General features: G+C 47.6%; 1 protein-coding gene across 1 annotated transcript in view; it reads left to right on the top strand.

The window, feature by feature from the left end:
* Positions 1–26,783, top strand: part of CCDC9B (coiled-coil domain containing 9B) — a 90,734-nt gene extending 63,951 nt beyond the window's left edge. The window contains exons 11-12 of the mRNA XM_054969920.1: positions 23,986–24,043; positions 26,055–26,783. Of these exons, the coding sequence (XP_054825895.1) occupies positions 23,986–24,043; positions 26,055–26,783 (787 nt within the window). The remainder of the gene's footprint in view (positions 1–23,985; positions 24,044–26,054) is intronic.
* The last annotated feature ends 264 nt before the right edge of the window (positions 26,784–27,047 follow it).

Genomic DNA, 27,047 nt, shown 5'->3' with positions numbered 1-27,047 from the left:
AAGAGTAATCTCCAGTTGCAAACTGAGGGGAACTTTATAGAAAAACAGAATACAATTTCATATTTTGCAAATTGAGAATGCTATTAATTTTTAATAGAAATATCATGCCTAAAATACTTCTCCAGCTTTCTAAAACAAATACGTTGAAAGAATTAGCCCTATTTAGACGTTCGTGAATGGAGTTGTGGTGGATTGTCCCTTTCTGTAGGTTTAAATACAGCTTACCTGTATAAACAATTGTGCATGTATATAAATGAACAACATATAACGGCTTTTTCCCACTCAGCTGGAAACCTGCAAAAGGCCCTGTATGTGCAGAGTCTACAGGCATACTGTTGTACCCTATTTAGATCCTTTCTCTGGGCTCCATGTGCCTGGGGTCATGTGACCAAAAACATGTGGAGCTAAGGTTGCCAGGTCCCCCTACCATCCTGGCAGGAAGGAGAGGGCCCAGCACTCACCTTGTCTTTGCTCCTCTTGCTTGTGCGCTCCTGCACAACTCCCTGGAGCCCTAATTGGCTTGCTGCGAAGCATGGGAGTGCTCTTGGGGCATTGCGATGACGTCACTCCCGGGATTTGATGTCGTCACACTGCCCTGGGAGCATGGCCAGGTGGCCTGTTTCTGCACCTTCCTCCCCACCCCCGCCAGTCACCTGGGATCCCTACATAGAGCTCAAGTAAGGAGCAAATAGCCCCTCCCAGTTGTTTTCACTAGTGCTCCAAGCCATACTGAGGGATGAAGCCGTTTTTAAGGTGAGTTCCCTAGATGAATGTGTGACTGTGAGTTAAGTTGGAGGACCTCCAACCTGACTTGTATCACATGGCACATATAACTAGGCCCTATTCTACCATCTCAATACTCTGCCTGCCTGGTGATACTGTGAAAGACAGAATTGTACTGGCTACATTTATTCCCCTCCCATTTTTCAGTGTCCTGTAAGAATCCAAGTCATGGGATGTGTTGTTTATGCCCTATAATGGGATCGTGTAAGAAGCTGCCTTTTAAAAGAGTTTGTTATGATTAGTGTATGTTTAACTTCTATTTCACTATGCACTGCTTGTCTATAACCCTTCTGCACAGAGCATGTGCCTGCTAAGTCACCCTTAGTCTATCCAAAAAGATTCCATGGGCTGTTGCTGAGGTCTGGGCCCAGGGCTTGATCACTCTTGAGGGACCCCCTCATGTAGGCAGGGTAGATTTGTTCCTTACAATTTTAGTGCATATGTAGTTGAGGCCCCAATCCCTGGGAGGTACAATGGGTGTCAAGACCAGATTGTATCCATGAAGCAAATCCCCTTAAATCCCCTGAGGCTATGACTCTAAGAAGCTGAATGAAGCAAACACATTATATTTCCTCTAGCTTAATTGCACTGTAACACTCTACATTTTCTGTCTGTCTGTCTTAGAGATGTTGGGCTGCAGTTCTGATCAGGAGAGTTCTTTCTCATATTTCCGGTAACCAAACACACTTTGATTGATATGAATTATACATTTATACATTATCATTTTAATGGTATTCAATACATTATTAATAGTTAATTTTGTGAAAAAGATTAAAACAGCACGTCACCACACCACAGCATTTAGCTGGGTAGCTCATTCACAAATCCCCTGATAAAGAAGTAGCAGGATGAAAGCAACTGGTTCTTTACACAGGGTTGAAAATAACAGTCCCCCTTGAAGAATGAGTGCCTCTTCTGTAACTAGAGATTAGCACGAACCGGGAAAATTCTGAACCGTGCAGTTCATGGTTCCTGACGTATCACAAACCAAGAACTTTCATGAACTTGCCCCGTACTCCGTCTCCTCCTCCTCGGTTGGCAGCGTCTGATCCGGCAGGAGCAGGGTCTCCTCCCAGTCACGCTGCTGTCTATCCGCTTCGTCCACAGCATCACCTGAAATCCCTGGCACCCAATCTCTGCCGGCCGAAGTCACCCTTGTTGTCTCCCTGGGACTTTCTTCCTCTTCCGCAGCACTTGCCAACCAGCCCTTAGCCATTCCCATAACTGCAAGTATTCCATACTGCACCACATGGGCTTGGTTTTGTAATCGGTTCCAACATGGGTCTGTGGCTTGGGCTCCTGCGCCCATGTCCCATGTTCCAGTTGAGCCCACATCGGTGTAATCCCAACTTAAGAGTTCATTACGCGCAGTCTCCCAGTTCTGAGGCCCACTGGCCTCCCCCCGGTGGACATCCTCCACCAGGCGCCTGGCCTCTGCATCCCATCTGTACCATGGTTGGGAGCTGGTCCGAGTAGCGCCTGCCGAGAGCGTGGATAAGCGACCTGTTTCCCAGACAGGTCCTCCCGTTGCTCCCTGCTCTGTCGACCCGATGGTCCTACTGAGATCAATCATCGAGCGGGAAAACATGGTGCCATCTCGTCTCTCCCTGGTTTCCCGGGGTCTGGAACCCCACTGCCAAGGAGTTGGCAACGATATCAGCTGTTCACATCCACGGATCCCACTCGTTTTTGGTTGAGCTCCCTCAAGAATCACTCGGTCCTGCCTGGTACCACCGGCAGGCAGTTCTGTAGTCCCAGCACCCTCCTGTCCAGGCACAGACAGATCAGTCAGGTTCCTGCTGGTATCCATCCTCCCTGGGTGAGGGGTCGGGGGAGTAAAAGTAGGATTCTTAACAAAATGTCAGACTATGGAATCCCTGTTATCTAGAGTTCGTCTCCCCCTTCTGCAAGAAGCACAATTTCTTGGTTTCAAAAGGTTTATTGAAAGACTAGGCTCTGACACAAGTATCCATATTCCAAGGCCTAGAAAGGATCTTGGCTGAACACATACATTGTTGAGAATGAGAGAAGAAAACAAAACTGGTGATACATCAAACCCTTCACTCCCAGCCTCCCCCCATCTTCCAGGGCGATGGGAACTTTGCTGTGGGAAGGCTCGGCCCGTCAAGGTCTCTGGCTGTAGAAACAGATAAGAGTATTCTCTCCCATGGAAAGCGCGGTCAAAATAACACCTGGACCTGGAGGGAGAAAAAGCTAGCAACTACAGATTAAACATGGCATAACTCTGACCAAGGAACCTCACAACCTTAGATCCTGACAGTGAACAGGTTTGTTTGGTTCATGAAAACTTCATTTCCAGATCAGAAGAACGTCTGCAGAGAGCCCATCCCCCCATAGGAAACTGATTGATCGGTGCCACGCTGTCTGCGGTGATGAACCGTTCATGCCTGCCTCTATCTGTAACTTCTCAACTTCTAGCTAGTCAGTATATACCTAGAGAAGAGGCAAGGACTTGACTGCTCTTTTTGGCATTTGTTAACTACTAGATCACCAAGATTTTGCACTTTTTTTTTTTGCTTTTGTGCAAAATTCCATTGTCTAGCAGTATAAAAGTGTAAAAGAGATGATTTCTTTATTCCCCTTCCATTGTCTAATGAGTCTAAAAAGTCCACTAAAGTAATTGGGCTTAGAAGGGTGTGTGTTCGGGATTGCACTGTAAAACACCAGCTCAGTTCTTTAGGGTGCCCTTGACACATTGCCATCTTTCTACTACGATTTTTAATTTCAGAATTGTCCACACATGGATAATACCATGCAGTGGCACCATAGCCACAGCGGAGACATTTCATATATAAGGCACACAGTAAATGAAATTTATTCCAGAGGAGAGAGATTTTTGTATTTTGCAGCCCATTTGATGTGATCTGGTTATATATTTACAGCCCCATACCATACATCTCATTTATTTTCATTTTCTTTTTGGGGTTGGAGTTAATTTTTTAAAACAAATTAAATTATTATTTTTGTACTCATTTCAGTAAATGAGCTTGTCTAATCCTTAGGGAATGTTTATATTAGAAAGTAAACTGATTTTAAATCCTTCAGTTACTATGGTTTTTTTCTGCAGTTGGCCATATTGTTATTGTACTATACATACAGCATAAATGCACTTTAGAAAAGGGGGAAGAATGTAGCTGAATTTGTATTTTAAGGCTCCATTGGAACTCTAAAAGATATGATTTCTTTACTCCCCCTCCCTATTACTTTTTATGAGGCAACATTTTTTTTGTGCAAGCCACTGTGGTACTGGCACACGTGAAGCTGTCATATACTGAGTTAGACCATTGGTCTGTCAACGCCAGTATTGTCTACCCTGACTGGCAGTTGAGGTCAGAATTTTAGAGTTTGGATTGATCTGAACCCAAACCCATAACAGAGAACCAGCTCTGTCCTAAAAAGCAACTTCCAAAAGCTCTCACTTCAGTTCATGTACACTTGTGTTATGTGGGAGCTGGCAGAAGTTTGCAGCAGCCCCCCCCCCCCCGCCCTTTGACATAAACCAGGCATGGGCCATAAAAGAGCATTAAATTGGGGAAAGGCGTTCAGCTTTGACATATAAGACAGACAGAAAGAGGCCCAAGCCATAATATAAGGGTTAAAGTTCCCCTCTGACCTCTTTAGCCAATCAGAGTAAGACAGTTTTTTTAGGCTTCATGAGTTATGCTGAATCATGCTGACTCTTCAAAAAGAGCATCCATACAGTGAAAGTCACGTGGGCAGAGACTGGCTCAAGACAAAGGCTATTTTAGGCACAAGGACAAGGAACAACTGAAGAGCCACAGAACTGGTTCAACCCCATAGGCCAACAAGTCCATGTGACCACCTATGTCAGCAGGGTCATGGAACCACCCATGTCAGGGTGCCATTGACCAATCAGCTGCATCAGAGGGCCACTGACCAATCAGAAAGCTGAGGACTACTCTATAAAAAGAGTGACCAAGGAGCTAGTCCTCGCCACTCCTTGGGAAGACACAAGGGTTTTGTGTCTGCCAACTGGTGGCCATTAAGCTTCCTCTTTGGAACCCACAAGAGACCCAAGTTGGTCCAGGGGTTTTCCAGGAGGTAAGGCAGAAGATTTCTGTGGGGTTAGTAACTCTGTTATAAGGCTTTAAGGCGCTATTCTTAGGTTAAGAATTAATATAAGTATAGGTTAAGGATTAAGTACTTAGGATTGTATAAGGATTTCTGTTATAGACTTACAGTAAGTTTGCTTACGGTTTTTATATTATTAAGGATAAGTATTCTTTTAGTTCTCTCTTTCTATCATAAGGTCCATAGATTATAACATTGTAAACTGCATGCTTGTATTTCTGTAACTATTACCGGTCTTGCTCTATATTTGTAACATCTAAGGGCAGACAGACCTAGTGGCATCTGGTCTTGACATTTTAAATGCAACATTCCAATGTAACATTCTGTCAGTCAAAATAAACCTTGTGACGAGTTAAGATTTTCTCTGTACAAAGGTGATTATTCACGTCACTAGGACAGACTAGCAAGAGGGAAAACGGGGCTAGACTAAAGGTTACTCCATTCACACCTCACAAGCCTTGGTAAGTGGCTCTCCAGAACAAACGAACAGAGGTGCTGCCGGGGGGGGGGGGGAGACCCAGAAAGAGAGAGAGGAGGAGGGGTCATCCCCCCATTTTCACAACAGCAGTGGCTGTCCAGGCTATCAGGAAGAGATCTTTGCCATCCCAGCTACCTGATCCCTTCAACTGGAGATGCCAGGGACTGAACCTGGGGCCCTTTCCATGCAAAGTAGGTGCTCTGTCAATAAACCATAGCCTTTACAATAGCTAGCATCCTGGATCAGTGACACCAAATTCAAATTCTTGCTTAGCCTCACATTCACTGGATGAACTATAAGGGGCTGATTCAGCTGACCCTTCAGTAAGTGGCTTAATTGGATCCCATTGCTGGATTCCATTGGAGTCCATGGGATTACTTCACTGGAATCTCATTTTGGCAATGAATATATCAAGAGGTATATATCAGCACAGAGGGTTTAGAAGGGTGTAACTCAGATTAGGATTGCACAATACGTGATTAGAAATCCTCTCATTCTGCACTGATGATGCTCCAAAAAACAATGTTTTATATATAGACAAATCTAACAACATAGCATTATAGCAATTACAATTTTAAAGCCCTCAGAAAGCTTCTAATAGTGCAGCAGGAAAAATGGCAGCAGCAAGGAACTGACAGAAGGAAAAAGGTGCAGATATGGACAAGACTTTTGAATATGTGCACCTTCCCTTCCAGACAACATGCTACTGAGTTTCAATTATTTTATTTCAGAAAAGATAGCAGTAAGCCAGGTTTGAGGGAAAGCATACCGAAAGCATAGAAAATCTGGAAGACAGATTATTAGAGAATGCTGCTGTGGGTGATGCTTCTGCAAACAGTCTCCAGTTTGGGACCAAAGACAGAGAAAAACACCTGTGTAGAAGCAGCCTTAGTAGAAATATCCCCCCCCCCCGCTGCAGCTTGCCTAGTTCGTCCTCCTGCCACCACTTTCCTGTTCTCCAATTCTCTGCTCTCCACCTCTACTACTGCCACAAAAGAAAGCCAAATTTAAGGCTATCATGGCTACAGCTAGCTCAGCTATGAAATGCCAGCAAAAGGCAGCCAGAATAGCCCCATGTAGGCTTGTTAGATGACCTCCTGCTATGGCAAAAGGTCTCCCTCTGACAAACCCAGTTTCCTGCCACTGCTCAGAGCAGCACCCAGAGAGAATTAAAATAAAAAAGTGACATTGCTGATGTAACTACATCATTTCTGGATACAACCTGGAAGTGACAAAGAGTAACTCTAGGAATTGCCAGGAACACTGTAGTTTTACCATAGTGTTTCTGGCAATTCCTAGAGCAACTCTTTGTCACTTCCGGATTGATGTAGTAACATTGGTGATGTCACTGATGTCCCACATATGCCCCCTTGTCCCTGTCCCCTGTCTCCTACAAGTTATCAATCTTGGACTGGCAACCCTAGCCACAAGGTACATTTTCTCCGGAAAGGGCATTGAAGGAATACTTTTGTTAGACCTAGGTTAGTCCACTGATGGCACTAATAAAATGGCAATTGTTAGAGTAGCTTATCACTCTCTCCTTGGGTTAGATCCAGACTAAATTGGCAATTTCCATCCATTCCTAGCAGACCTCCTTCATGTTGCTCCTCAGAGTCCCCTATCCCCCAGAAGCAGCATTTTGTGGGTCAGCAGTCTGCAGTGGAAGGGGAAAGGCAGAAAACTTTCATTCTTCTGATGGAAAATTTGGTCTGGATCTAGCCCTTTGTCTGGTACCAGTATCAATTGCCTCTGAGAAAGCAGCACTCCCCACCACACACCCCTTTCAATCAGTGTAGCATATTTATTTTAACCATTTTAACTTGACTATCTACCAATACAGTTGTAGAAGCAACATGGTGATATAAACACATAGAACAGGAATAGATACCACTGGATGGAAACCAACAGTGTTAAAATTATTATAAAAATAGTCATGTATCAGTGACTTGAAAACAGGAACCAATGCACAGCTGCCAGTAAAATGAATGAACAGTAAAATCTCCCAAGTTTTAATATGAAAAATTGTCCTAACGTTTATCACTCTGTCATTCTAATGGTAGCAGTCAAATGTGTTCTGAAGTAAAATATACTCTTCTGTCATTTCTACAAATAAAATTGATCTGATAGAGAAACCAAACGAAAAATTCTGTAGTATGACAGCTGACTTGGTAAATTAGCCTACAACCTCAAGATGATATCAGTTTTCAAATAGGAATCAGTATCATAGAGAGGCTAGGATATAGTGAGTGATGAACTAGGAAATCCCCCCTTCAGCTCTATCATGCATGGAAGCAAGTCACTGTTTTTTAGCCTTGATTCCCTGCCCACACCTTAAGTGTCTCTTTAGAATGACACTGACCGGCCTGATAGGTATAAAAGTCATATATATAAAATGCTCTAACACTCAAAGGAGGTAATGTATACATAAGAACAGGGCTTTTTTCTGGGAAAAGAGGTGGTGGAACTCAGTGGGTTGCCCTTGGAGAAAATGGTCACATGGCTGGTGGCCCCGCCCCCTGATCTCCAGACAGAGGGGAGTTTAGATTGCCCTCCGCGCCGCTGAAGTGCCATGGCACGGAGGGCAATCTAAACTCCCCTCTGTCTGGAGATCAGGGGGCGGGGCCACCAGCCATGTGACCATTTTCAAGAGGTTCCGGAACTCTGTTCCACCGCGTTCCAGCTGAAAAAAAGCCCTGCATAAGAATAATAATGAGCAGGGCCCTTGGACCTTGTGCAGCTGCATGATAGGCAGATATTCAGCACATGATTTTTCTCCCCAGCATTCTGTCTTCATGTTGCTGCTTACTAGGAAGAGCAGTACATGCTGAATGCTTGCCTATGATCAAGCTAATATTTATGAATATAAACTATAGCTATATACCTTGATTTGTAATATAATTGTATTATTTTAACAGAAATACAATAAACTGTTATTAACACTTGAGAATGTACAGGGGCCCTGTTAGAAAGGGAGATGTGCACTGATTATCGCTTTTCCTTTTCAGTGTTACCTGAACTTGTGAAATGTTAGTTAGTTTTATGTGTATCCCACCTTTGTTCTGCCATGGAACTTAAGAAAATGTGCTCCAGTTGGCAAGAGACTGCCCATCCAGATCCAGCAAAGGGGGTCTGTAGCATGTCCCTTCAGACCACAATCTGAAATATAAACTAGACGATGTTATTTTTCTTAGTACAGAAGTTCCCACGCTGTGGCAGACAAATGTACAGAGAATGGAGATATGGTTACTAGTCAAATGGAAATGTGTCTGGAACAGAAATTGGATTTTATGCTTTTATTATATTAGTGTGTAAACAACCAGTTTTCTAAAGATTAATGGACTCTTTATGAGCCTCTGGAATTAAGATAAATATGCTCTGTAGATGCCGTAAAGTATAAACATTGGGATGAATCTGGAGAATTGGAGTGTCTTTAGAAGAGAAGTTGCTGCAAGGGCTGAAATGACTTATGGCTACAGTTGCCAACTGGTTTGGAGAAAAATGTCCTGTCCCCTTAATAGAGGCGTAATGTGTGGAAATGGCCAGTTGAAGCTTTTCCTTGCATGGAGGTAAACAACATCCTTTGATAAATAACAGCCCATTAAGACTCTATTATTAAGAGACAGGGCACTTTCCTCCAGGAAACTGGCAACCCTGTTTATGGCTAGAGTTCTCAAAATATGGGGCAGGAATAAACATCTGCAAGGAGAGGCCTTAACTCCTCCCTTGCGATTTCTGCTGAGGTTTTGTGTCTCTTGAACAAACCAGAAAGGTTTGACATCCTCATCTCAAACCTTCCCCCCCCCCAATATCACAACCAATGAAATGGTGGTGATTACATGCCCCCCTTCCGTCTACTGATTTTTGCTGGTGGGGCGATGAAGCATCTTCTATTACAAGGTTTATTTTTCACTGGGACCTTCCCTTGGGAACCTGGAACCCTACTTCAAATGGCCCACCCTCTTCTCTGTTCTAGTTAGGCTAAAATATGACCCTCGTTCAATGAGTACAGTCTACTCCAGTGAAAATCTTGCAATGGGAAGATCCTTCATTACCCTGCCAGCAACAAACAAGTGTAGTAAAGCCAAGATCAATTTCATTAGCGGTCTACTACAGCCAGTCTGTCAATAGGGACTTCCATTTATTTTAAGCAACTGGTGGCTCAATCACAAGAACAAGCAAGTAGTTCATGGCTCAGCATATCAGCTGAGTAGAAATACTGTAGGGGCTGGAAAAGGTATTGTACAATAAATCCTACCTTGTAACAGGCTCTCAATCTCTTTCAAAATCTGCTGAAGTACTAAAACAATAAGAAACTAATTTAGAAGATTAGTAATTCATACAAAATAACAGACTCCACCATTAAATCATGAAAAGGAATTTCTCACTGCAACCCCCCCCCCAACCTGACTGTGGAAGCAAAGGAAGCAGAGCTAAACTTCACACTTTTTCTTCTTCTTGCTTCTAGGTTTTGTATTAATGGGAGCAGACTGTTACCTCTTGTCTTTCTCTATGGCAGCATTTAATAGATTAAAACAGGAATTGCTGAGTACTCAGGTGGCAGTTACTCTTTGGGCCTGCTGTAGGCCTGTATGTAGCCTGCTGTATGCAGTCAATGTTGCAAGAAGCTGTCCTTCACTGATTTAAAAGCCAGGAGGGTGGTGTGTGTGTGTGGTTCTGTTGGTTAGAGATATGCCAGAAAAAGACAATTGTCCCACAGCAAGTTATCAGAAATTGTTGGGTGTGAAATGTGCATTTGGATTATGCACTGCATGATGCTGTAATGTTCTTGCAGGTACAGCAGCACTAGAGGTAAAGTACTCAGGTTTAGTTTTTTAGAGATCCTGGGATGACCTAAAGCAGGACAGCTATCAACTTGTATTTGTGAATATGTAACAAGATATTCCCAAACGGCAAAAATGGACACAAATTTGGGGCACTGATTTGCCAGGGATAGGTATTAGAGATGGGCATGAACTAGGGGTGTGCAAAGGCACTCTGTTTCGTTATTCTTAATAATAATAATAATAATAATAATAATAATAATAATAATAATAATAATAATAATAATAACAACAACAACATTCGATTTATATACCGCCCTTCAGGACAACTTAATGCCCACTCAGAGCGGTTTACAAAGTGTTATTATTACCCCACAACAATCACCCTGTGAGGTGGGTGGGGCTAAGAGAGCTCAAGAGAACTGTGACTCGCCCAAGGTCACCCAGCTGGCTTTGTGGAGGAGTGGGGAATCAAACCCGGCTCTCCAGATTAGAGTCCCGTGCTCTTAACCACTACACCAAACTGGCTCTCGGGTTTTCGGGAAACCCGAAACAAGAATCTCTTTCGGATACAGGCAAAATCCGAAACGGCTAGCCGTTTCGGCTTTCGGCTTTCGGCTTTGTTTCGGCTTTCGGCTTTCGGCTTTTTCAATGGGAAAATGCCTCCGTCTTCCCGGACGCCTGGGGGAGGCATTTTCCCACCGAATCAAGCCAAAATTGGTGGGGACCTTCCTCTAACCCCTCTCTAACAACCCCCCAAGTTTCAGACGATTGGACTTTGGGGGGGCATGTTATGGCCCCCCAAACCAGGTCCCTTTATCCTCTCATTAAGAAGCACTGAGCAGCATATTGTTAGACTGCTGCTGCTCATCTTCTTCTTCATTATTTCCTATGGGGAAAAAATGAAGAGGCAGACTTCCTTTGCCAGGGGTGGCATTTTGCATGCAAAATGCCCCCCAACCCTCTGGGGCCCTTCTCCCACCCTTCCTCCCACCCCCCACCAAGGCTCAGACTGCTCCCACTTGGGGGGGCCATTTCATGGCCTCCCCAAGTAGGTGCTCTGTTCTCTACTGCTTACAGCTGGGGGAGGCTTGTCTTGCCAGGGGTGGCATTTTGCATGCAAAATGCCACCCCTACCCTCTGGGGCCCTTCTCCCACCCTTCCTCCCACCCCCCACCAAGGCTCAGCCTGCTCCCCCTTGGGGGGCCATTTCATGGCCTCCCCAAGTAGGTGCTCTCAGCCCCCAAAGTCCACCCCCTACTGCCCCATACAAACCCAATTCCCCCCCATCTGCCAAACACAGACCCAAATCCCCCCAGTAGCCCCTCACAGACCCAAATCCACCCCCAGCAGCCCCACACCCACCATAACCCCAGGAACAGGCTGGCCAGCCCTCCCCCTTTTGGAACTCCTAAACTCTCTTTCCCAGGGCAATTCCGCACAGCCCAGGGGTGCCACAATGGTGGGCACACTCCTGAGTGCCAACTTATCCCTGGGAAAGAGCACCTGACACACAACCACCCCCTGACACCCCCCCCCCCCCACCTACAGAGAAGGCTGCCTAGTCTTCCCCATTGTTCCCAATGCTGGGAACCAACCTCACATCAAAGAAGGGAACACAGACACACAATGATTCAAGTTAGAAAAAACTTTATTTTATCACTTTCAAAGTGCAATATAGGTCAACAAATCACATCAAATCACAATAACTGTCGCCCACACAAAAGGACAACACAATTCACTACACATCAGAGAATCTTAAAAAAAAAATTTTTTTTTGAAAATGACAAACTCTAAATTTTTGAACATATTCAGGTTACATAGTAGGAGGGCACAACAGGGCATGGAAAAAGAAGCCCACACTAGACAAGATTATCATAACTACCAGCTTCATACAACCCTCCCTCCATAACCAAGCTTAATGGGGGGAAACCACTGCAACAAAATGCCCCCCAACCTTCTGGGACCCTTCTCCCACCTCTACTCCCACCCCCCACCAAGGCTCAGCCTGCTCCCACTTGGGGGGGGCATTTCATGGCCTCCCCAAGTAGGTGCTCTTTTCTCTACTACTTACAGCTGGGGGAGGCTTGTCTTGCCAGGGGTGGCATTTTGCATGCAAAATGCCCTCCTACCTTCTGGGGCCCTTCTCCCACCTCTACTCCCACCCCCCACCTCATGCATTCCTTAACAATCAAGAAATCTGGAGTTTACTATCACGTGCATGTCAGTCCCTCAAAGACTGAAGCACTATGGAATTAATGAACCATTCACACTTTGAATTCTAGATCCTCAGACACAATTAGGGATCCATTTCCCCTGGTGGGGGATCCCCCACTCCCACCTTTCGCCCCCTGTCACTGCTTACCTGGCTGGAAGGGGGAAAGTCAGGGAATGAGCCTTCGGGGTACGCTCCTGGGGCTGCTGCAGTAATGTCACTGATGTCATCTGGCTGCCCTGAGAGTATTCCTGTGCTTTGTAGCGGGCTGATTTGGGCCCTAAACAGGCCGAAGCAGGATCATTTGTGGCCCAAATCAGCCTGCTGTGAAGTATGTGTGCTCCTCAGCCTTGTGTGATGATGACATCACTTCCTAGAAGAGACATCATCATGCCAGTGCAGTGCCATGAAATGATCATGCATGTGTGAACAGACCCTAAGTATCCTCTAGGCTTCAGTGATGGTGTAGTAATGTTAACAATGTTTTCACACACATTATAGAGAGAGAGAGACAGAGAAGGAGGGAGGCACTGAACCTAGGTTATTTCATCTATTTTGTTGTACCCTTCCAAAGCCAGGGTAGCATTGGAACAAGGCCCCTCCCCCCCCAGCCTGAGGCTTAGAACCAGTTTGCAGTGACTGGCCCATGCATCATACTCATTTTTGAGCCACAGCCAAGTTGTGTGCCTTTTGGAGAAGAATGGTTAAGTTGGTGGTGGGGTATAACCAATTTTAAGATATCCAGTGTAGTGCAATGGCTAGAGTGTTGGACTAGAATCTGGGAGACTCTGATCCTGTGCCTTGGAGGCTTGATGGATGTTCTTGGCTCAGCCAATGTAACGCATAGAGTTGTTTTTTTCAGAGGCAGTCTTATTGATCCTGGGGCCCTGGACAAATGTGCAGGACGGGGCCCCAGAATCAGTGCTGCCCCACCACTGGCTCCTTGCCAAGGCCAAGCAATGGGTGGCCCTTGCCCTATGTGGAGTGGGCAGGAGCTCCTGCTGCCACCATTTTCCCTTTTGTTACCGAGGCCCCAGATAGAGTAGGCTGGAGTGTGTTGTCTCCCTCCCCTCCCCTCCACCCCCTTCAACTACTAAGAAGGCCATCGGCGGCTGAAGTCACTCCCAATGTGGGGCATGGAGCAGCTGTCTATTGTTATCCTGTTTGTTATGATGATGTTAAAACAAAGCAAGGGAGAACAATAGTGTGTAAACCACTATAGGTTTCCAGGGGGGAGAAAACCAGGGCATAAGATAAACTAATAAATGGGTGGGGGGGTAATATATGCACTAAGATATATATTTTATGTGTATGTGTGTATGTTTTATGCATTCAAATCACTTATGGTGAACTTAAGAATTAATGAGCTCCAAAATATCCCAACAACCTTGTTCATGTATTGCAAACTGAAGTCAATCCACCACCTTTAGGGTCTTCTTCTTTTCCCTACTGCCTTCAATTTTTCCTAGCGTTATTGTCTTTTCTAGTGAGTCTTGTCTTCTCATTATGTATCCAAAGCAAAATCATTATATCTTCAAGGGAGAATTCAGGCTTGATTTGGTCTAGAAGACACTTGCATGTCTTTTTGGGAGTCCATGTTATATGTAAACCAAAACTTTCTTCCTACACCACAGTTTGAATGCATTTTCTTCCTGTCAGCTTTGTCCAACTTTTACTTTAATGAAACTGCTCATTTGGCCAAAAGGCCTTGAGCAATGCCACGTTAATTACTACAAAATAAAAATATATTTTAAAAACCATTTAAAAATGTCTTTAGTGCCACACTTAAAATTCTTTGATTTTAAAAACATAAGCAAAATGTTTGGGTACAACTAGACAAGTGAACGAGTAAAATACAGCCCAATGCCACTGCTGTTTAAAACTCATTTTTGATGATGGTCTGGATTGTCTTACATTGGCGTCATTGAACTTGGAATCAGGAACCTGAAAATGTTCCATGGGGGCTACACCTATCGTGCCAAGGCTATGAGTGTGGAAATGGGATCTCTGTAGGGTTGCAAACTCTGGCCTTGGAAGTTCCTGGCAATTTGGGGGTGGGACTTGTTGAAAGGGAAATCTAAGTAGGGATTTCCCCTAGAATCCATGGGCAACTTTTGCCCTCTAAAGAGTTTGCCCTTGGAAGCTGCCATTTTCTCCAGGGAACTACTCTCTGTAACCTGAACTCCAGGCCCTGCCTGGAGTTTGGCAGCCCTAGGCCAATTTCTGATAAAGATGGCAAAGGAGGGCCAGCAACTGACAGAGGCATGGAATCCCTCACCAAGACATTAGCCAGGGCCTAATTGGGAACAAAGGGCTACCAGAGAATAAAGTCCCCAAGTAGGTGCTGTCATCCCCCAAAGTCCACTCCTTACAGCCCCATACAAACCCAATTCCACCCCCCAGCTGCCACACACAGACCCAAATCCCCCCATTATCCCTCACAGACCCAAATCCACCCCCAGCTGCCCCACACCCATAACCCCAGGAACAGGCTGGCCAGCCCTCCCCCTTTGGGAAGTTCCTAACTCTCGTTCCCAGGGCAAATCCGCATAGCCCAGGGGTGCCACAATGGGAACACTCCTGTCCTGAGTGCCAACTCATCCCTGGGAAAGAGCACCTGACCTGACACACAGACAACCACCCCCTGGCCCCCCACCACCACCTACAGAGAAGGCTGGCCAGCCTGCCCCATTGTTCCCAATGCTGGGAACCAACCTCACATCAAAGAAGGGAACACACACACAATGATTCAAGTTTAAAAAAACTTTATTTTATCACTTTCAAATTACAATAGGTCAACAAATCACAACATATCACGCTAATTGTCCCCCACTCAAAAGCACTACACAATTAACTACACATCAGAGAATCTTAAAAAAAAACATTTTTTTTTGAAAAGGACGAACTCTAAATTTTAGAACATATGCAGGTTACATAGTAGGAGGGCACAACTGGGCATGGAAAAAGAAGCCCGCACTAGACGAGATTATCATAACTACCAGCTTAATACAACTTTCCCTCCATAACCCAACTTGATGGGGGGGAAACCACTGCAACAGGGTCCAGCAGAACCTATGTCATTTCCTGCGGCTATGCTTTCAGTTCAGGCACAAAAAGCTGGACTGGGCACTGCCAAGGCACTGGACACTGGTATTTCTGGAGCAGTGTTGCAGAGGTTTCCCCCCACCCCCACACCAGCCTCAGCATTTTCCTGGAAACATCTGCGAGAGATCATCATTGGCTGGTGCCCATCCACAACTCTTCCCGCATCCCCCGCCCCAGCAAACCAAACATTAACATTACAACAATTATTTTTTTTTGGTTTTTTTTTTAAAACATGAACAGTCCATCAACTTTGAAAAAACATAATCACAACATTTTTTTTGGTTTTTTTTTTTAAAAACATGAACTGTCCATCAACTTTGAAAAAACATAACCACAACATTTTTTTTTGGTTTTTTTTTTTACAAAGATTTCAACAGTGAAAAACATTTTAAACATTCACAGCAGGATCTGATATTTTCCCATTCCCTAATCCCCACCTAAGCAATCCCTATCTAACCTATTTCTCCCTCCACTGGCAATCCATGTTTCTGGGGCATTATTTTTCTGAATAAATTTGGTCCCACAGGGTCTGTCTCAGTGCTGGGAGAGGTTTTTAATTCCCTTGAGGGGGGGTTCAAATTGCTGGGGGGATTTTGCCACTGGTTCCTAACCACCCTCCCTCTACTGGCTGGTTTTAACTGCGTCTACAGGGTTTTATGCAGGGGAGAGCGCGATTCCAAAGGATTGGACTCGCAGAGGATGCAGGCCACAAGTTGGGCTCACCTCAGTCACTCTGGAAGTCCAGTCCTGAGAAATCGAAGAGGCGAGAGTTGACCTTCAGGAAGGTCAACTGCTCGACTCTCCATGGGAGAAGGCGAGTGCGATGTGGGCCGACAATGTCGCCCGCATGTGAAAAGACGCGCTCGCTCTCCACGCTCATCGGAGGGCATGAGAGCAGCCTCTGCGCCTCGAGGGAGAGGTCCGGCCAGACCGACTCCTTCCTGGCCCAGTAGCTGAGCGGATCGGTGGAGAGCAACTCACAGGGCTCCGCGAGGTAGTCCCTGACCATTGCCTCCGCCGGATCCTCTCTCATGGTCCTCACGACCCCAGAGGGGACGAGGGCCCACTGGAGCAGCTCCATCTCCATCGGTACTCTGGTGGTGGCCGCGGGGTGGGGGCCTGCGCAGAGGGGGCATCAGAGGGACCCGCACGGCAGGGCACCTCTTGCGTCCCCCCTGTCGACAGGTGTCCCCTCTCGGCCTGCCTGCGCCTCACCCAAGAGCAGAGCCCGTCTCTGGCTTGGGTGAGGTTCCCGTCCCGCTCGGCGAAAGTGCCCTTTATGCGCGGGTCACACATGGTCGCCAACATGTATGACTCTTCCTTAGTGAGAGGAGTTAGCCTGGCAGCTATGCCAAGCTTCAGCCTTCTCACTAGTGCGCGCACCGCTGGAACAAGGTCAGCACGGGGCGCGACCCGGTCTGCAAGGGTGGCCAGATTCCTCTGGAGCGTGTGCACCAGGGGAATGACCAGACCGAGGGTCGCCGTGTCTGACGAGACCGCCACAGTGAAGTCCTTGAAGGGCTTCAGGACCTCCACTGTCTGGGTGATAGTGAGCCAATCCTCCCGGCTGAACTCACCCACCTGACTCGCACTGTGGCTCTCGGAGAGCCACGCGTGGAGTGCGGTCTGCTGCTCCACCAAGCGCTCAAGCATGGCGCAGGTGGAGTTCCAGCGAGTGCTAACGTCAGTGATCAGAGCGTGCTCTGGCACACCTGTCCTGACCTGTGTCTGGTGCAGTTCGTGCGTGGCCTTCACGCTGCGCGAGAAGTGACCCGTGAGCCTCCGACATTTCTGGATCAGTAACTAGAGTTCACGGGTCCGGGTATCAAGGGGTTCCTTCAAGGAGCCCAACCCCAGTGCGTCTCCCACCACTAGGTGAAGCTTGTGAGCCGCACACTAGGCGCACTCTTGGCTCACTAGACGCGCTGCCACCCTCATGTTCTTGCCACCGTCCGTCACCATGCATCCCACGGTGGCGGGTCCCTGGCCTACCCACTCTTCCAACTGTCTCCTTAAGGTGGCAGCGATGTTCTCCGCCGTGTGGGACACGTCGAGCACCTCGGCGTGAAGCAAGGCCTTGCAGTAGCTGGCCCGGCAGTCTCCCATCCTTCCCTGGCTAGCTGTGCTAGGCATCTCCCCCCGGCCCCCACCTACAACCGCCTCAGGTTCCCACCAGTGAGCAGTAAGCGAGAGGTACGCTTGCTGCACACTTGGGCAGGTCCAGATGTCGGATGTGAAGTGCACAGTTTCCCGGCAACCCGGGACAGCTGTGCCTTCACATGGTCCCTGGCAGCCCTGTAAAACGAGGGCACCACCGATCTGCTCAACGTCGTGCGAGCAGGGACGGCGTACCAGGGAAAGCAATCTCGGAGCAGACCTGAGAAGCCGAAGTCTTCAACTATGGAATACGGTCTCCCATCCACCGCTACCATGTTGACGATGTGGCGCGTGATGTGCCGGCTCGCCCTCCGGGTCCCCTCTCTGGGCACACTAGTGCCCTGCATACCAAGCATCTCCGGGAGAGAGGCTTGGCGTCCCTTCCCTGCAGGTACCCTTGGGGGGAGAGCACCAGAGGAGCCTGCCTCCTTCTGGCTAGCTGGCAGCCGTGCGGCGCCACTTGAACCCTCCTCCCGAAGAAGCACCGCCTGGTGGTGCCTCTTCATATGGTACCTCATCCCAGACGTGGAGAGATGCCGCACATCTCTGCCACGGCTGACGCGCTGCCTACAATGCAGGCACTGGGCTGCTCGGGGATCCTCTGTTCTCTGGAAGTGCTTCCACATTTCGGAGGAAAAGGGCATCCCACGCTTCCCAGGAGAAGCGCTTTCGGGACCACCCTGAGGCACCTCCTGTGAGGTGCTCTGGCCGGACACACCGTGTCCCACTCTCGGCCGGGCAGGTGGGGAAGGACGAGGCTGAAGGGGCAGAGATGTGGGCTCTTCCACCGCAGTCTCTGCCTCTTCCTCCTGCATCCTCCCCTCCTGCACAGCCGCGAGAGGCCTGCTGCTTGCCTCAGAGGAAACTGAGGTGGACCACCCCAGGGGGGGTCTCATGGGCAGTTCCTCCAACATCCTCTGGGTTCCTGGGGTGATCGTGAGGGATGGAAAAGTCACATGCCCCACGTCCATCCCAGGAGACACCACATGCTGCCCCTCCTCCAGCAGCTGGCTCGCAACCACTGGAGGAGGAGGAGCCTCAGCAGCAGGCCCCTGCCCAGTGCCAGCCCCTGCCTCACGCACCCGGGCTGGGGGTGGCCCTCCAGCAGCTGCCTCAGGAAAGAGAGTCTTGCAAACCCTCTTCCTGTCACCAGAAGCCAGGCTGGTGAACGGCAGCAGCGCAGGGGAGGGCCTCCTCCGCTCAGATGGGGGGGCTGCCGCAGCAGTCCCCCTCCCCCTCCCCTTCTCCCGTCTAGATTTCTCCCTAGCCTTTCCCGCAGGGCCCCTCTCTTCTTTCCTCTCTGACATGCTTTCCCCTCCCGAAATCTACCCTAACTAATCAGAAAACCTTGGGAAAACAAAGGTCAACTTTGTTTTCGAGACCTAACTTACCTGCTCTAAATCTGTGCTTCTAGTGGCTCTGTGACTTAGAGATGAACAATCAAGTGCCCTTTTAAGCGACCCTATTTATGTCAGGGAACCTGAACCTGCCAAACAGCTGAATTCCTCCGGAATTGAGCTGGCCCTAAACCCCAGTAGGTGACAGACAGCCTTAGACACTCACACACTAGTATGCCCAGGCCGGCCTGGCACCACCACGGGTGCCAGAGATGGGCAGTGGAACCCTAGTTATGGGGGCACTAATGGGAAGCCTATTGACAGCTATTCCAAATTTATATATATATATAGAATTCAAACCTAACGCTCACTCACTAATGCTTTTCCTGCTGAGTCCTTATTTAGTTTTTTTTAAAAAACTAGGCTTGGTTTCCCTAACGATTAAGTTGAGGGCAATTAGCCACTGAATACCTACCAACTGGCCTACCTACCTAAGACACTATTTAGCGGGAACAATGTTTCTGTGGTGTGTGTCGGTGTGGGGTGTGGATGTGGTGGTCTGAAGATGAGCCTCCCCCCTCCCAAACTAGCAAGAACCCACCCCTAAGCCCACCCAAATATAAACCTGGACTCACACACCACCACCAGTCCTGCAGTCCAGTGATGTTCAGGCGGTCTTGCAGCTGGTCCTCCTCTCCTCCGCAATGCTGTCAAGAAAGATGGAATGTTAACAGAGTCAATAACACACGCTGCACACGCAACCCCCAAAAGTCAAGGCCCCGATCTACAAGTCAAGTCAAGGCACCCCCCCCCGAAAGGCTAGGGCCAACCAGTGGTAAAACACAACACATCACCCCTGCAGAGTGGGCCTGTGTGCAGGCCCAAAGCTGGCACACTCATTTTTTAGGCCTGGGAAACAGTAGATCAAGCCCACCCCACACTCAAGCATAACAAAGGAAACATCAAAGAAAGCAAGCACAGCAATCAATACTGAACCCCCCCAACCCCCGAACAATGTCCACTTGCCCAACTATAAAATGTCCCCCCTAGCCCAAGCCATAAAGACCAAACTAAAGCATATGCTAGCAGATTGCCACAGCAGCAGCAATAAGTTCAAAAAACAATTTTTTTAACAACCCTACCAGTCCTCCTCTCCAGATGCCCAGCAGCAAAGTTGATCCTCCACACGCAGAGGTCTCCAGGCAAATGTCCTCCAAGTGCAGTCCAGTCCAGAAGAGGTCCACGAACGGTCAGCAACCTGTTTGTGGAGCATAACTGTGAGTGCCAGGCCAGCTAGCAGAGAGAGGCCCCAAAGCCAGAGCAGCAGGCCTGTGTGTAGGCCAGAGGCTGGCACACTTGTTTGAGAGCCTGGTGGGAAGCCTTGGAAGAAGGGGACCAGACACAGCTAAGCAACCCCACACCAACCCAATTTGCTCTGGCCCCAAAGCCAGAGCAGCAGGCCTGTGTGTAGGCCAGAGGCTGGCACGCTTGTTTGAGAGCCTGGTTGGAAGCCTTGGAAGAAGGGGACCAGACACAGCTAAGCAACCCCACACCAACCCAATTTGTGGAGCATAACTGTGAGAGCCAGGCCAGCTAGCAGAGAGAGTCCCCAAAGCCAGAGCAGCAGGTCTGTGTGTAGGCCAGAGGCTGGCACACTTGTTTGAGAGCCTGGTGGGAAGCCTTGGAAGAAGGGGACCAGACACAGCTAAGCAACCCCACACCAACCCAATTTGTGGAGCATAACTGTGAGAGCCAGGCCAGCTAGCAGAGAGAGGCCCCAAAGCCAGAGCAGCAGGCCTGTGTGTGGGCCAGAGGCTGGCACACTTGTTTGAGAGCCTGGTGGGAAGCCTTGGAAGAAGGGGACCAGACACAGCTAAGCAACCCCACACCAACCCAATTTATGGAGCATAACTGTGAGAGCCAGGCCAGCTAGCAGAGAGAGTCCCCAAAGTCAGAGCAGCAGGCCTGTGTGTAGGCCAGAGGCTGGCACACTTGTTTGAGAGCCTGGTGGGAAGCCTTGGAAGAAGGGGACCAGACACAGCTAAGCAACCCCACACCAACCCAATTTGTGGAGCATAACTGTGAGAGCCAGCCAGAAGACAGGCACCAAAGACACCCAGCAGAGCTTCTGGCCTGTGTAGGCCCAAAGCTGGCACACTCCTTTTAAATTCCTGTGAAACAGTAGATCAAGCCCACCCCACACTCAAGCATGAGAAATTAAACATTAAAGAAGGCAAGCACAACAACCAATGCTGAACCCCACCCCCACCCCCAAACATTGTCTGCCCAACCTGTCCCCCAGGCCATGCCAAGACTTAACTGTGAAACACCTTTTTGCAGAGGCAGGCCACAGCAGCACAGTGCAGCATCAAAAAACTTACAAAAATTTTAAAAAGGCCTACCAGGTGTCCTCTCAGGATGTCCAGCACAGTTGATCCTCCAGGCAGATGTCCTCCAGATGCAGTCTCTCTTCTCCTCTCTCAGTCAGCAGCTGCAACAGAAGTGTTCCAGACCAGTCTTGCTCCAAATTTAAATCCCCTGCTGCAGCCTCAGCCAAAGATTTAAATCTATTGGCTGGCATAAGAATGCAGCAGTAGGATTGGTGACTCCTAAAGTCCCCCCTCCCCTGCCTTTCCCCACCAAGAGTCACCCTCCTCCTGCTCCCCCTCCCCTACCTGTTAATTTTGGCGGGAATCTCTGCTTCCACTGCTTTGCAAATGCAAAGTGCAATGCTAGCAATGCACCTTGCATTTGGAAGGCAAAGCACAGGATTCCCTATCCTCCTTTGCAAGAGGGGTGGGGGGTGACAGAAGGAGTGAGTGATTCACTCCTTCTCCCCCCTCCCCTCTTCGAAGAGCCTGCAGGAAGCCTTAGCTTCCAGCAGGATTTTGCTAGACGCTTGCTAAGGCAAACGCCTAGCAAAAACAAAATGGCGATTCTCGAATGCCGAAAGAAAGCCGAAACAAGCCGAAACGTTTCGGCTTTCCCCGAAACGTTTCGGATAACCCGAAAGAAGCCAAAAGACGTTTCTTTCGGCATTCGGAAAGCCGAAACGCACATCCCTAGCATGAACCAAAATGTGAACCAAAATTAAGCATGAACCAGGCCAGTTCATGGTTCGCGAACCAGTGGTTCGTCAGATCCTATTTCTGATGAACTGCCACAAACTTTAGGCTGGTTCGTTTTTTGGTTTGTCACCGCAGACAGCCTGGTACCAATCAATCAGTTTGCTAGGCAACAGGGGATGGACTTCCTGCAGACCTTCTGCTGACCTGGAAGTGAACTTCTGCTGGCCCAGAAGTGATGATTTTCTGACCTGGATGTGACCGTTTTCACGAACCAAATGAACCGGTTCGTGAACCAGGGGCAGGTTTGTGAAAGTTTGTGGTTCGTGAAATTTGATGAACCACAAACCACACGGTTCGTTTTTTTCTGGTTTGTGCCCATCTCTAATAGGTATTTAAAAAAATCAAGATTGTCTCTTGTTAAGAAGAGTTGTTGGAGAGGAGAGGTATTTTCTTTCATTTTTTCCCAGTATTATTCTATGGTTGAGGTTTCCAGAAATGAATTGGTATGAAAGAGAAAAGTCGGAATTTCAGAAGGTCAAGGAGTTTTTTTTTCTCTCCCTCTTTCTTCTTGGCCGGTGGTGATATGGTAAATGATTAGGTCAAATGCTCATCAAAGACAGCAATATATTCTGTGAGAGCCCTCTAGCCAGGTGGGATCCACCTCCCGCCTGTCTGCTGTCCTGCTTCTCCCTTGGGTGAGGCTGCTGCCGAGCCTCTCTGAGGCCAGGGGGGCAAGTCCGGGGATTGCCCAGCCGCCATCCTCGACATTCTGTCAGTATCCATAACGCCTTTTAACCTGCATGCTGGGCTGCTTTCATGTGGAGGATTTTTCCTGTTTCAGCCACCCATCCAACTGGCACTTCTCCCCGCTCCACATGACATCCTGCATTCATGCCTCAATCATGGGCAGCCCATTTTTTTCTCTAAAAGAAACACTTTTTAAAAAACCTGAAAAAATAAGATTTTTTTCCCTGTACGTTGTTGCGGAGGGCATTCTTTTCAATGTGTCCGGAACAGAAGGTATGCCTTCAGTTTCTATGAAAAGGAACACATCCTCCCTCATTCTTCCACCTGTCTATTGGGGGATTTTAAACTTAAAAAAAAATCTCTCAGCTTCACTGACAAATCACTGAAAGGGAAAAGGGAAGTTGTCTATAAGCTTTCTAAACATGCTATTTGAAAAGGTGCAGGGAAGGGGCCAAGAGCCAGTTTGGTGTACTGGTTAAGAGCGTGGGAGAACCGGGTTTGATTCCCCACTCCTCCACTTGAAGCCAGCTGGGTGACATTGGGTTAGTCACAGCTTCTTGGAGCTCTCTCAGCCCCACCCACCTCACAGGATAATTGTTGTTGTGGGAATAATAATGTATTTTGTAAACCACTCTGAGTGGGTGTTAAGTTGCCCTGAAGGGCAGTATATAAATCAAATGCTGTTGTTGTTATATTCCATTGTGGAATTTTTAAATCACTTCATTAGACTTTCAAATGATGGCGGTATCCACGGTTCTAATCCATGGCCACCATCACATCTGGTTTGGCCCTAAATATGTTGTCTTTGAGCTGATGAACCAAGAAGTAAAGACAAGGGTAACAAAGCAATAGCTGACCCCTCTTCTTCTAAACTTGCAACACTCCTCTTCTCTACCGGAATAATCTTTCCTTGGGCTGAGAAAGCAGGTAGACTACTGCAATTCCCATAGCAATCTGAGGTTAGGTAAACCAGCTTTTCTCCAGGAGTGTGCCTCTTATCTATCATTTAAGTGCTGTTCTTTTCCTGTTTGCAGTTTCTGTTCTGTTTTTATCTTAAGTAATTTTTTTCTGATTGGTTTGTATTGTTACCTTGTTTTAAATTAGTTCTTGCAATTCATCAGTTCAGTGGAAAGGCTAAAAATAAATCGACATTTTTTATCTGAAGAACTGATAACCCTATGCTTTGGGTGTTGCTTTACAGATGGGATGCCAAAGAAGCTGAGGACCTGCCCTTCGTAAAAGATGATCCTGATAACCAGGTGAGGCTATTGGAATGTCTGCTTCAATGCTTGAAACAAGCTGAATAACGCAAACATCTCACAAAACTAAAACTGCACCCTTGTACTTTGCATTCATTCTCTAGCAGCACTAGTACTCCCTTTTTCTTTACTCACAGTCACCAAGAGCCAAACTGGAAGATACTAGGAGCTGTGCAGCCAGTCTAAGACCCTTTTTTCACCCCGTTGGTGTCACCTGACTCCAAGAAAGAAAAGGAACCATTTTCTCACAGAGCTTGGATATAGATGTGAGGAGAACAGTGTGGGAGATCAAGGAAAAGAGCTGGAATCTGCAGCCTAGGGCTGTACAGCCAAATGTGACCTCAGTATGGAATCAGCTGTGGCTTTTAAAAGCAAAAATGAAATCTTTAAGTTATACTATATTGGAAGGGTAGGAGGGATGTTAGAATAACCAGTATGAGAAGGTAAAAGCAGGCAAAGATTATTGTGGATCCAATGGATTTTTTAAAGAGGCTTTACAGCAAGGGAAATGATGGGTGTGAACAGTCCCAATTAAGCCAAGTACAAACCATGCACAGATTTACACTGATACACTAAAACAGTCACAAAGGGTGCTCCAGTGTATATTTGTTACTTATTGTAAGATCTCATGTGTATGAGACGGTTTCTATAAACAACTTGCGACAAGCCAACAACCAGTGGGTGGGCTAGATTTTTAATCAGCATGTCAAAGTTTAGTAATGTTAAGTTGTATGTTTTCATTTATGCAAATGGACTTTCTTACACTGGCTCTTTATTGATCTCTTGCTCTGAATTTTGATATTGTTTGGCTTTTTATTATAAGCTTGCTGGCCACTGCTTTAGGGGAAAGGCTAACTCTGGTGCTCTAGAAGTATACAAATTGGGATGATGTGATTAAAGGCCACGAATGCTTACTTAATCTATATTGAGGGGCCTTCAAAACATACCTTAAAACAGACTGGAAAGAGTGTGTGTACAGCACACTGGGGTGGTGAATAAGGAGGTAGTCAATCTGATCCAGGGCCGGTGCCAGAGTTTCTGGTGCCTGAGGCTGGGGGCAGTTTCAGGGCTGTTGTCACCCCCATGCGCACATGCATGCATGTGCATGCACGCACATGCACGCACAAACTCAGACTGCTCAGTTGCCCTGCACCACCCTGGCCACCTGCCGTGCCTGGCTCACAGCTGTGTGCTAGCGGCGGTGGCGGCAGCACAGGGCAACTTAAAGCTGGACCAAACGAGATGAAGTTTGCGCAAGTTTTCTTGGAGGGATGGGACGGAATAATGACAGAAGAAAGCAAAGGGGAAGGGAAAGGAGAAAGCGGGAAGGATCTAGAGAAACAGCTGCACCTCGGGGTGTGTGCTTTGAATGAGATGCTGCAGATGCAAATCCTTCTTCCAGGCACAAGCCCCCCTCCCCACCCCTGATGTGAGCAGCCCACCCTGGAATGGTCTTTGGGTGCCCTCGCGTCCAGCAGGCTTATGCCTGGAAGAAGGATATGAGTCTTCAGCAGCTCATTCAAAGCATACACCCTGAGGTGCAGCTGTTTCTCTAGATCCTTCCCACTTTCTCCTTTCCCTTCCCCTTTGCTTTCTTCTGTCATTATTCTGTCCCATCCTCACCCCCAGTCCCCCAAAACAAACTTAGCACTTTTTCTCCACTCCTTTCCAGTTTGTGAGGTGACAGGCAGGAGATAGGGGGGAATGCTTGGCATGCGTGCGTCCTCCTAGGCCTCCCGCTCAGTTGCTCCACAGCACACGCCCCCGCGCCTCCTCTGGTGTCTCTGCGCTGGAGGCGATTGCCGGACCTGCCTCCATTGATGTGCCGGCCCTGATCTGATCTTATTTATTTAACACAGTGACATTCTCCTAACATGCTTCAACTTTCTCACCAGTAAAGAGTAGTCAGTTGCTAACTAGTGATATTGGTAACTTTGGATGGGTAGTCTTACATTGCTCTACATAAAAGCTTAAGAAACACTAAGTAGGGTCTTTTCTTTTGTTGTTCTAGAGATACCCTAGAACTGAACAACTGAAGAATCAAACTCTCGTCAGCGAGGCAGTAAAGGAACATAACTGCACAGCAGGGTTAGATAAGAATGTTAAGCCACGAGAGGGCCATAACCACAGTCTTTTTGTGCCACAAACTCAAGGATGTGGAAAGAGCCCATTTGGAGGTGAAGATCAGGGCGCCAACGGAAAGACCAAGAAGGGCTTTGCTCAGGAAATGCCTGCATTCAGCGTGGATGACCCTGAGGCAGAGTACAAACTCAATAATACAATAGCTGGTGTTGATCTGTCCCCCAAAGGCCATGCTGTGAACAGCAGCTCTTGCCAGGGGGTGGCCCAGAGGCTCGTGCAAGCTGCTGGATGTGCCATTAAGGAAATCAATTCCGTGGAAGATGGCTTAGCCAGAAATGTGTATTCTGAAAAGAATCCTAGTGAGGAGTGTGCAGAAAACCTCAGTGGGCTGCTGATAAAGGCAGAAGCAGATGATGGAGACCAAGGACTGTCAATGGTCAGGCAGACAGAAGAAAAGGTCCAAACTGTGGGCCTCAAAAGGCAAAGAATCTCTGAGAAAGAAAGTGAGACCACTGCTGGCCTTGCAGACAGGAAGGAGTCCTGTTCCCTAAAGCAAGAAATCCCAGACAGAACTAATACATTTGCACAGGATGGAGCAGAAATGAGGAACAGCAAACAAGACCAATCTGAGACATGCAATAAGGAAGCAAAGAATTAAGAGAGAACATGCTGAGCTCCAAGGTCATGAAGGTGAGTGAATCTTGATTCATTCTACACAGTGTTTTTATTTATGTAGGATCAGGCTCAGGAAGGCACAATTATCCAGGAAATTCTGCTACAAAACCAACATTGAAATGAATCAGAGCAATGCAAGAACATGGCAGCACTTCTGTCTCTCTCTGTCTCTGTCTCTCTCTCTGTCTCTCTCTCTCTCTCTCTCTCCCTACATTGCCTCTCTGGACTCTTGATTGAGGCAGCTGAC

This window comes from Eublepharis macularius, chromosome 2 (assembly GCF_028583425.1).
Source record: "Eublepharis macularius isolate TG4126 chromosome 2, MPM_Emac_v1.0, whole genome shotgun sequence".
In the NCBI taxonomy this organism is placed as follows: Eukaryota; Metazoa; Chordata; class Lepidosauria; order Squamata; family Eublepharidae; genus Eublepharis; species Eublepharis macularius.
This window is presented reverse-complemented; position numbering and strand designations above follow the sequence as displayed.